The sequence below is a fragment of the Carex rostrata genome, chromosome 23 (assembly GCF_964058835.1).
Source record: "Carex rostrata chromosome 23, lpCarRost1.2, whole genome shotgun sequence".
Lineage (NCBI taxonomy): Eukaryota > Viridiplantae > Streptophyta > Magnoliopsida > Poales > Cyperaceae > Carex > Carex rostrata.
The window spans coordinates 328859-341078 of NC_135940.1; the positions used below are offsets into that span (position 1 = coordinate 328859).

General features: G+C 33.5%; 2 protein-coding genes across 3 annotated transcripts; one reads left to right on the plus strand and one right to left on the minus strand.

Annotated features, from left to right (window-relative positions):
* Positions 1-762: 762 nt before the first annotated feature.
* Positions 763-4161, plus strand: LOC144574577 (ADP-ribosylation factor 1-like). 2 transcript variants are annotated; one of them, XM_078324561.1, is made up of 7 exons: positions 763-886; positions 1409-1567; positions 1839-1909; positions 2098-2217; positions 3059-3177; positions 3349-3430; positions 3639-3657. In XM_078324561.1, the coding sequence occupies exons 2-7, from the start codon at positions 1420-1422 to the stop codon at positions 3639-3641; spliced, it is 543 nt and encodes a 180-aa protein (XP_078180687.1). In that variant the 5' UTR covers positions 763-886; positions 1409-1419; the 3' UTR covers positions 3642-3657. The 2 variants fall into 2 exon arrangements, with proteins under 2 accessions (XP_078180687.1, XP_078180686.1); XM_078324560.1 differs by lacking the exon at positions 3639-3657 and adding an exon at positions 3817-4161 and having other exon boundaries at positions 772-886.
* Positions 4162-10199: 6038 nt separating this feature from the next.
* On the minus strand, positions 10200-11839 carry LOC144575156 (cytochrome P450 76M5-like). The gene has a single exon (XM_078325273.1). The coding sequence runs from the start codon at positions 11837-11839 to the stop codon at positions 10202-10204; it is 1638 nt and encodes a 545-aa protein (XP_078181399.1). The 3' UTR covers positions 10200-10201.
* Between the last annotated feature and the right edge of the window lie 381 nt (positions 11840-12220).

Below are 12220 nucleotides of genomic sequence, written 5' to 3' on the forward strand. Positions count from 1 at the left end.
GTCGACGGTCTGGGTCAGCCATGGAAATAATATTCTCGGATTCTGATCGGACGGTTACCGCAGACGCAGACGCAGAGGATGCGGACTCGGTGGAGTCACGGGTCAAGGACTCTATGGCCCATGGTTTAATTCTTCAAGACACGTGCTAGGGTGGCGCGAGCCGCTGTCATCTGCCGATCTGCGTGATATCCACGCGGAATTGTGTAGTGGGCCATGGCATCTCATTCCTCCATCGCTTGGTCCATTCATAACCTTGTTCAATCCTCTCCGGGTTTAACAAAATGGACACTCTCATCCCTTTCTCTCTTCTTTAGTTGTAATTTTGCATAATTCAATAAAATTTTCCTCTATCTTCTTCACACTGATAATCCAAATACTTCATTAAAATAATTATAAACAATTTATTCATTACATGTTGTAAAAAATTACATTCTATCAAAATATCGACTTTATTAAAATCATTAGAAAATTTAATTTCTAGCCACTTGATTTACAATATTATATTTTATATTGTAGTTTCATTTTGAAGATTATCAATATTGTCAAAATTAATAATGGTCAAGTGGTTTTTCTTGATTATCTATATCGAAACATCAAAAAATAAATCATTAAAAAATGCCAGTAATGATTATGTGTTGTATGTGCTGATAATGGTGTTGATTTTTTTTTTCTTCCAAAATTCAATAATATCTCCATTTATTATTAAATGGAGATTAAAATAAAATAATAAAAAAATCCCCTATTCGGTTATTCCCAATTCACCATCTATAAATTAAACCTCCACCCTCCCTCCCTCTTCTGTTGGTGGAAGCCTCTAGAGTCTCTTGCATTCTTTTACGTTCCCCATTCAAAAAAAGGTCGACTTATCAGAAAAGGAAAAAGAAAGGTTAGAGCTCCTCTTCTTCGATCCGATCCGATCCGATCCGATCCGATCCTATTTTGAGTTAATTTATACGTCTTTAATCTCGTTTGCGATATGAATGAACTGTTATGCCCCCTGTATGACCATACGTAATTACGTATTACTTCAATTTTTCATGAAAATGAGTGAGCAAATTTTAGAAATTCGTCTAAACTGCTTCGATTAGCCACTCTAAGAATAGGGTTTTTAAGTTGATCGGATCTTTGATTCTACGTAAGTTCTGTATTTCAATTCTTGCCAGGGTTCAATTATCTTGTGCTAATTCCCACATTTACTTCGAATTAACCTTATTCAGGCACTAAATGAGAAAATTTTCTGATTTTTCCAGCTAATATGTTGTCTGAATGTAATTTACTGTAATATGTATTAAGCAATTCTATTAAACTTACATACTTTTATGCTGATTTTACTGGTTTTGTCCCTAGTGAAGCTTCTATGTATACAAATTTTAGATCATTTGTTGCTCTGCTCTTGTGTATTTAACAGGAGAGGAAAAGATGGGGCTTACATTTACTAAGCTGTTCAGCCGACTTTTTGCTAAGAAGGAAATGAGAATTCTAATGGTTGGTCTTGATGCGGCCGGTAAAACTACAATTCTCTACAAGCTCAAGCTTGGTGAAATTGTCACCACCATCCCTACCATAGGTATATGATCAGTTCCTATTTTCTATCTTTATTCTGAAAAAGTATACCATACCACTTATTTTTATTTCCTGTCCTTCGACTTCCATGTATCATTAGTACTTGAAATGACATCTTTAATATGATCAAAACGCTCGTGTTTCAGTAAAAGTTGTCTGCTCATCATATACATGATATATTGGATTTGTTGCTAATTTTAGAAGAACATTGTTGTAAAAGTAGGATATTGTTAAGAGGAGAGGATGAAATGTAATAAACTTTTTTAATTTAATAGGGTTTAATGTGGAAACTGTGGAGTATAAGAATATTAGCTTCACTGTCTGGGATGTTGGGGGCCAGGATAAGGTACGTTCTCACCTAATTTTACAATCTCTGTATAAAATGCAATGTATGACTTTTTTTGCTTATTTTACCCAGATCTTTTTTTAAAACGTAAGCATTGGGATTTCTTTATATGAGCTTTATGTCTCCAGTTATTTATCCTTTTTCTAATTCTAACTCTTGAGTTGGTATATATTTAATTAAATAAACAGATCAGACCACTGTGGAGGCATTATTTCCAAAACACACAAGGCCTTATTTTTGTGGTGGACAGCAATGATAGAGATCGTGTAGTTGAGGCCAGAGATGAGCTTCACAGGATGCTTAATGAGGTATAGTTTTACTATAGCCCTTGTCATATCTTACAATTCAAGTTTTGATCAGGAGTTAAATGAGAAAGTCCAAAGTGGCTCTATACTATTAGGATGCCGAATCTGACCCTTCATGTTTGTAGAAATTGGATTGATTATATCATCACCAAAGTTGTTCCGATCTTTACCCCAATAATGTTCTCTGATATCAATATTTCTTATACTAGCAAGGATTAAACTGTCCAGCGTCTTATTAGCTCAGCCAGCAGTCCTTGATATTTGATTAATTTATATTCCAATGGAACCTTTGTCTGCCTCGATTTTAGTTCAACTTGGGCTTGATTTGTTTGGGGCAGTAGGGCAAAATGGTCAATATTTTGGAGCAATAGTTACTTGAAATTTATCTGCCTTGATTTTTGTTCAAGATGCCTTTGCTCCATTTGGTTAATAAGGGCAAAATGGTCAATATTTTGGAATACCCATTCTTATCAAATTAACCTAATGAATGGATGCTGTCTGCAGATATGAAATATCTCTATACTTGTAATTATGAGAAATGTTGGGCTGTATGCTCAAGTAACAGTGTATCAATGCTAGTGGGAAACTTTAATAGATTCTATAGGTGCTACGTTTTCTAAATCAAAATGGAAATGAGGTTATCATAAAACTCTGTTAAAATTATGGTGAAAAGTCTATTCTGTCTCTCTGACATGTACCTAAAGCGAGCAGGGTTGGTAAAACTCGACGTGTTGGATGGTCAGTATCTCTACCTGGCAGCTTTTTTTGAGCATATTGATGGTGTCGTATGTTTTGTAATGTTCCTTTTGAAATATTACAACTTTTACTGTATCTTTTGTCACAGGATGAGCTGCGGGATGCTGTGCTGCTTGTGTTTGCAAACAAGCAGGATCTGCCAAATGCCATGAATGCTGCTGAGATAACTGACAAGCTCGGCCTCCACTCCCTGCGCCAGCGACACTGGTAAGTCACTCAGCTTTAAAAAATAAAATGAAAGAAAGAGAGAAATTTACCATTACTGTGCCTTTTCTTTTAATTTCGTCTGTCAAAAGAACATTTCTCTTGCACTTGAGGTTGATAAGTTAAGATTGCGAGTTATGTCTAAACTCTAATGTTTTCGGGCTTCTTGTGCAGGTACATACAGAGCACCTGTGCTACATCTGGTGAAGGCTTGTATGAGGGTCTTGACTGGCTCTCCAACAATATCTCTACCAAGGTAAACTCTCTCTCTCTCTCTCTCTCTCTCAGCTATGTGCTATTTATTTCTTTCTTAGAGACCAATGCGAGAAATCAGCTGCAGGAGCTTGGTATTTTGCAAAGTACACTTTTCATATTTGCAAATAACACCCAAAACCTGTTTCATTTGCAAGTTGAGACTCAAATTGGCCTCTTTTTTTTTTTTCTTTTCTTTTCTTTTTTGCAAGTAATGCTTGTAAAGTAAGTTGCAAACGTTTAAAACTACTGAACATGCCATTAGGCAAAATATCAGGTGATTTCTGAAATTTAAATTTTACAAAAGGTGCAGATATAGGTAGGACCAATCACAGGAAAACTGTCAGTACATGCTACTGATCTACTCATCTTTCTTCTCTTCTTTTGCAGTCTTAAGTGTGTTGAGCGGTCTTCAGATGGAAAAGAGAGCTTCAGAAAATGAATACTAAATCCATAGGTATATGATACGTTATCGGTTGTTTCTTTTTTGGGTGCTTGCTGACTGTACAATCCTTGAGCTACCAGATTGTTCTTTTTTGGGTTTGCATCGGACTTGGTTCTTGTACTTGTGCTTCTGTGCACCATGGAAATTTGGTACAAATTGTAATATGATTTTCCCTTTGCGATATTAAACTCCTGATCCTTTGGCCCATTAGTTCTACTAAATCTGACTATGACATTTGGGTTCTGATATATTACACTATCATATTAATCAATCTGACATCTGTTCTGCCACTGCATGGCTCTGTGGATCAATTTGATTTATCTACGCTGGATATGTTAAACATCTTTCTCCATCTCATCAAATGCTGATGTTGATAACTTGTTATAGTTATTGCCTATTATCGCATTAGTAATAGTAAATGCAACACAACTTTGGGGAAATGGTCTGATACTTAGCGGACTTTTCAAAAAAAAAAAAAAAAACTTAAGCGGGTGGCATCATTAACAATACGATAATCTAGTTTTAAATTTGTGCTCCATTGTGTTCTGAGATATTGAATGTATTCTTTAAGAAGGATGGTTCAAATGCTTCTATTTTTTTTTTGTATCTCCATATCAATGCCTTCACTTTTTATATTTCTAATAACAAAAATAATTTAACTTATTTGTTAAAATAAAATTGCTAGATGTGCTTTATATTATTTTTTCTACATGTACATTAAAAATTTATCACTTTTCGTTTTTTATAAGAATAAATAAGTTGAAAAACCAAAGTTCATAATTTGTCAATGTTAATATATTTTTGTAAGATCTTGATATCAAACAAAACAAAGATGAAATGTTTCATCTTTTGTATGTGCATAGAGAAAATAATATAGATCAAATTTAATGGTTTTATTTTGATATTTGAATTTTAAATTTTAAATTATTAATATTTGTCAAAATAAAACCGCTAAATGTGTTTTATATTATTTTGTTTACATGCACATTAAAAATTTATCATGTTTCAGTTTTGTATTTATAAGGATAAAAAAGTTGAAAAATCAAAGTTCAGAATTTGTCCATATAAATGTATTTTTGTAAGTTCTTGATACTAAACAAAATAAAGACAAAATGTCGCATCTTTTGTATCTGCACAAAGAAAATAATATATATCAAATTTAACAGTTTTATTTTGATATTTGAGTTTTAAATTTGAAAATATTAATATTTAAAAAATAAAGTTACGAGTATTTGAACCATCATCTTCTTGTAAGTTGTATGTATGTTGGTTAGGATGTACCGTGTACGTCTCGTTATTTAATTTTATGTTATTTTCTAGAAAGTAAACGGACATACCTTTTTCTCATATTTTAAGGAATTTTTTTTATAAACCATAATTAATAAATGGAAATTTATTAAACTAGCATAATTATTATTATTTTTTTACAAAAACCACAAAGACCGAATGGCCATTTCAGTCTCCACATTAGCTTTTCCCCCATACCAAATTGGTCATTCGGTCTCACCAATTTTTTCACTTTTTCAGAACTGCAGCCATAGAAGATCCCTTTTTTCTGCAGATCGAAATGAGGACTCGGTCTTGCCTCAGTTTTACCTCAGATCGAAATGAGCATTCGATCTCCATAATCCCTTTTTACCCAGACTGAATGCTCATTTCGGTCTCCATGTTTTTTTTCACTTTCCCCCAGACACATCCCTCTTCTCCCTTCTCTGCGTCCTTCCCCATTTTCTTCTTTCTTCCTTCTTCCTCTTCTTTTCTTCCTTCATCCAATTTTTTTTTTAAACTCTCAAAGTTTGTGTAATTTTTATTCTAATCACATAGGTTTATATAATTTTGAAAGGAAAACAAGAAGAGCTTCAGATCTACAAATTTCGTTAGGTATGTGTTTAATTATTTTATTTTTGATAAATAATCCGAAATTATGAATAAATGATTTATGTAGTAATTATAAATAAATGATTTATGTGTAATATTTTCTTTTTGTAGTATAAATGGTTTATGTGTATATTTTTTTTAGTAGTATAAATGGTTTATGTAGATGCATGTACTAATTGTTGACTGAATTATTTATTTGCATGGTTTATGTGCATGTAGTTTTTTTAGTGTGGATGCATGTAGTAATTGTTGAATGATTTATTTATTTGCATGGTTTATGTAGATGCATGGTTTATGTGCATGTAGTTTTTTAGTGTAGATGCATGTAGTAATTTTTAAATTATTTATTAATTTGCATGATTTATATAGATGCATGGTTTATGTGCATGTATTTTTTTTAGTGTAGATGCATGTAGTAATTTTTGAATTATTTATTTATTTGCATGGTTTATGTAGATGCATGGTTTATGTGCATGTATTTTTTTTAGTATACATGCATGTACTAATAGTTGAATGATTTATGTAGTAATTTATTTGCATGTAGTATAAATAAATTGTTTATGTGTATTTTTATTTTTAGTAGTATAAGTGGTTTATGTAGTATAAATAAACAGCCTATGTAGTAATTTATTTGTATGTAGTTTGTGTTACACTAAATGCACCGCTAATTGCTCAAAAATTGAAAATAAATGTAATTGAAAGTAAAATATACGAGTTTAGAGAAATTTGACACGCGGGATGTTAACGGAGTTCGGCAAAACAAAGGTCTACGTCTCCGGGGCTTCGCAACCTCTTATAGGGGCACCTTTCTATTACCCAATACAAAAGGATTATAACTTGTGAACCGTTGAGCTCTTACAATCCAAGGGGGAAGTCGACCGGCCAACTAGAGATGAGAACAAGGTCTCAAAATTTAAGCTACTCAAGAGAAACACTCAATAGATCACTCTAACCTAATCTAACTCAAGATTAGTGAAGTGGGTTTGAGGTTGTTTGAGGGATTTTGAAGTTTTAAGCTCTCACAACAATGGAGTAACTAAAGCTCTCAGAAAATCACATTTTAGAAAGTTAGGGTCGGCTAAGATACTTTGAGAAAGAAGCCCAAAACTCTATTTATAGAGACAGCTAAAAAATGAGCTGTTTGACTTAAAATGTTACCAACATTTTATAAAACGTTACAACGTTTTAGTTCAAAATGCGATTTAGGGTTTCAATTTTCTGATAGCTCAGTAAAACGTTACCAACGATTGTAAAACGTTATGTAACGTTTGGTACTGTAAAATCTTGATTAAAAACAAGAATTTCTGAAGCTCAGATTTAATTAAAACGTTACAAATTTTGTCAAACGTTACAAAGCTAATTTAATTAAATCGTTGTAACGATTGACAAACGTTACCAACATTTGTAATTCAATTTTGAATTTGATCCAGCTGTACTTCAGCATTTCTGACATTCTCAAATCATTATAACGCTTTATAAATGTTACAACGTTTTAAATTGCTTCTGAGTTTGATCAAGCTGTCACTTTAGCGTTTCTGACAGGCTAAAAACGTTACAATGTTTTACAAATGTTACCAACGTTTGTTCTTAGTTTAAACAGCCTCAAACTTACTTTACCAAGTTTATGATTTTACAATTTGTATTCTTAATAAGTGTCTTCATGATTTCTTCAGTTCAAGTATTCCATATTGCCATTCTATTTGACTTGAACCTGCATATCTTTCAAAAATAGAAGAAATCGTAAAATTCAATAATTGTATGTTTTTGCAAATTAGTCAAATAAACGAAAAAGATTATTGGTAGAACAACAGTTTGCATGTAGTATAAATAAATGATTTATGTAGTAATTGTAATATAAATAAATGGTTTATGTGTAATTTTTTCTTTTTGTAATATAAATGGTTTATGTGTATTTTTTTTGTAAAGTAATAGAATGCATGTTAATATTGAATTGGATTTGCATGTTAATATTTTTTTGTATGTATTTATTTATATTGTAGTGAAAAATGGAAGGTGAAATGCAAGATGAACAATGTTTATTGAAGTTGCTTCCACATCAACATAAAATACATGTGGCAAATACAAGGGTATTTGTTTAATATCGGTTTGGATTTAAATTTAATTATTAAATTTTTGAATTCGAAGTTGCCAAATCATCCACTATCGGTATTTCGGGTGGGTCATCACAATATATGGGTGAATCAGACACCGTTGTGTCTCTGCTACTTCCAGGTACACTACTCGGATATGGGTCATAATTAGTCTGACTAACAAATGGTACTGACTCAACTACTAAATCAAGAAGTTTAAAATTCAGTATCGGAGTGACATATTCAAGTACCATGTGCCATATGTCTTCGCGGTCTATGTTAAATAACCGGTAATTTTCTACTGAGTCAGGTGGTTCCGTGTTCAAACGAGCGTGCCGTGTTCAAACGAGCCCTGATTGTCAAATCGAACTGGATAGGGAGCAAACGAATGCCAACATATATGTGTCTTCTTAGCTCATCAAGACTCGTTAAGTTAGTAACAGGAAATGTGCAGGTTGGTGCGTCTGAAATTTTGCGTCTATGACAAACATTTATTATTACTTCAGACATTATCTAATAAAAAAAATTCACAATCAACCGTCGATATCATTTTTAATTTTACAACCTAAAATATTTCTATTAAAAATTATATTAAAAAAATATAGCAGGTAAAATAACAAATCCATACTGTAAAACCAACTTTAAAACCTAAACAGATAAAGAGAAACAAATAAAAATACTAAAATTTCGCAAATTTACAGAGTGATCAAATCCATACTTTAACATTACTACATACAAACTGTAAACAAAACTCATCGACATTGTAAAACCTAACATATCAAGTGAGTAACATCCATAGCGATTAAATTTAGACATTTTAGTAACTAATTTCTAAATTACTACAATAAACCCTTTCAATGCATTGTAAATAAGTAGTATTTCCAAATCACTACAACAATCTAAGATGTTGTAAATTTGCAATAATTAAATAGGTTATAACTTGAACATAACTTAAACAGGGTTTCAAACATTGTTATAGGTGGATCAAACAATTTCAATCACAATTAATCGTCGATGTAATTTTTAATTTTACAATCTAAAATATGACCGTAATTGAAAAAAAAAACTTACTATAATCTTTAAATGAAAGCTACCAACACAATGTAGAGGCCGATCTATAAAAATACAATATTTCGATGAAGCTTGATTTTCAACTGAAAATGGTGGAGAAGAAGAATTTGATTTCTGTTGGACATCGGGAGGGTGAAGAATATTTATATTAAAAAAAACAAGAAGGAGACCGAATGACCATTTCGGTCTGGAGGAAAAAAAGGAGACCGAATGGCCATTTCGGTTTAGATAAAAAAAGAAGCAGACGGAATGATCATTTCGATCTGGAGGCATTACACAGTCCGCCACACGGAAAAATGGGGAAAAGTGAAAAAAGTGGTGAGACCGAATGACCAATTCGGTATGGGGCAAAAGCTAATGTGGAGGCCGAAATGGCCATTTGGTCTTTGTGGTTTTTGAAAAAAAAAAAAGCAATCATGCTGGATTATTAAATTTCTATTTATTAATTATGGTTTATAAAAAAAATTATATTTTAAGCGATGGAAGACGTTAAAAACACTTCATAAGAATTCATCTATACTGTATATTCGGGGCATGACATTTATCCGTGACTATGTGATATGTATTTTTTATGTACTAATATGTTTAGATATCATATTGTGACAAATCTGATACCATTGTTAATTCCTGAATCCGATTATTTAACACACATTTGTACTAATATATGTGTTAAACTCTTAATTAATGAATTTTAAGCAAATAAATTGGCCAGAAATTCCTTTTTGGAAATCAGATTTTTAATCCCGGCCCATATAAAGAATTACAAGTCCTATTCTGTTCCTTTTTAGCCACTGAACCGAACCTATGAAGGCCCAGCCCGGACCCATTCAACAACAATTTGCATATTAACCTCTCTTAAAAAGGGACAATGCAATGCACCACCAATCCACCATTGCATCTTGTTGGGGAAGGTAAGCAAGGCCTATGTGCTATTCACAAATGATTTTAAAGGTTTTTGGGCTGAGTTTTCACATATGGCCATTGCTAGACCTGATTTTCACATAAAAGGGATGGGTTTACCAAGTCTTTGTCGATTATTTACCAAGACTTAATACAGATCATGATATAACTAACTAACAGAATGGCATGCTAACTGCCTATGTTATTGTTACATCAATTAATTAATGTAGCTGTGCCTATTAATTACTATAGCTGTGTCTAATAAGATGTCAATTACCACAGTATTGAACAAAGCAATGTACGTATTAATTATGTCAATATTTCCAATAATAATACTATAATATATAGCTAAATATTTACAAGATCAACAATATATATGAACATATATATGTTAGTTACATACTGGAACGGGCACTACACGGAGGGGAACAGCGAGCTCGAGCACAGATGTAAACTTTTCTGTGACATTTACATCTTTAGGTTCCATTCCATCTGGAAGCATCCAATCGAACTCGGCAAGCATTAAAGCAAGGACGAAAGGCACTACCCTTACAGCAAAAGGCAACCCGGGACATATTTTCTTGCCAAATCCAAATGGGATGAACTCAAAATCTCTCTCTTGAAAGCTGATTTGTTTCGCCAAGAATCTCTCTGGCATAAATGCATTTGGTTCGTTCCATACGTGTTGGTCCCGCCCAATAGCCCATGCATTTACTACCACCTGCGCTCCTTTCGGCACTCTGTACCCAACAAGGTCTATTCCTGCTTCCACGGCCTTATGAAGCAATAATGGTCCCGGCGGATGTAATCTCAATACTTCTTTAATCACTGCTTGGAGGTATGAAAGATTGATTATATCTGGTTCCGCCAAAGTTTGCAATGCAAAAGCCTCCCGCACTTCGACTTGAGCTTTTGCCATGGCAACAGGGTTATGGAGAAGTTCACCCATTGCCCATTCTACTGTTACAGAAGTTGTTTCACTTCCAGCCCCAAAAATTTCCTGTTGAGGAAATTTTTTACATTTTATGAATGCTAATATGCAATTAATGTTGTGAAACTTAATTAATACCCCCAAGTGACAAGCTGTTAATATATATCTGAAATTGATGTACCCAGTGTTAAAAGAAATGAGATAAATTACCGTAAGAAGTACTTGAATTTCTTGCCGAGTTATCTTCGATTCCTCAAATAAATCGAGCAAGGAATCTAAGAAATCACCATAGTTTTTTCCATTGCTGCTCCTGTACTGTAAGCGTGCATCTATAATAACATTGAAAAACTTGTAATATCGTCGATTGTAGTGGGCAGCATTCTGCCGTCTTCCCTGTAGATCAAGAAATCTTAGAAAAGGAAAGGAATCAGAGACATTAGGTTTTAGGTTTTCATTGATGGATTCCTTAATCAACTCTTTGAACTCTTGCCGTGACTTGGAATTGATATCAACCACATCTTGCGAGAATAGTACATTGGAGATTATATTAAGCATTCCGGCAAAAATTATCTCGCCGATGCATATAGGATGGCCTGCTCTTTCATGAAAAAATTGTATAATATCATATGCCTTTTGTGCCCTAATCTCTCTAGTTGTTTGAAGGCTGCGTACCGAGAAGAGATTGGTGGCACAAATGGTACGATTGCGTCTCCATAGAGGAGATGTGCTTGGAAGGAAAAACATGGAAGCATCATGATGGTTATAAGCGCGCATTGAGTCGGGTACTGATCGGGCAGAGAAAAATGCATCCTTCTTTTGTAGGACCTCACGTGCAATCTGAGGTGAGGAGACGACAATGGCGGTGGTAAGACCGAGTTTGAGAGACATGATAGGACCATAGACCTTTGCGAGATTGGCAAACAAACAGTGTGGTTGGCCATCCAATAAGTGGAGCAGGTTTCCGATTATCGGTATTGGGGTGGGGCCCGGCGGCAGGGGAGTATTGTGTGATGGTGAAAATAGCTTAGAGAGGGCGTAGAGAAAGAATATTAAAATGGTTAGTGCGATGAGCAAGAGACTAATTAATATTAGTTCCATGCTTAATTAATTCTCTTCTCTTCTCTTCTCTTCTCTTCTCTTCTGTTGAGACACTTGAGTTGAGTTTCCTCAACTTTAAGAGAAATAGATTTATAACATGGCAAGCTAGGGAGCTCAAGATGTACTTTTGGTTTGAACTACAAATTTGAATTGTTGGTTTTAATATCGTAAATCATGAATGCATGATTCTTGCAATTATATACAAGTTAATTTGTTGATTTTATTCTAAATCAGGTTCACTTCTTGCAAGTTTGATATTGCATGCAATTCAAGATGCATTGGGGGAGTTAATTTTTCTGATTAATTAATTTTAAATTAACTTGTACGAAAGAAACTCTAAATTTCACATTTTGTTTTCATTCATGCATTCTTCATGACACA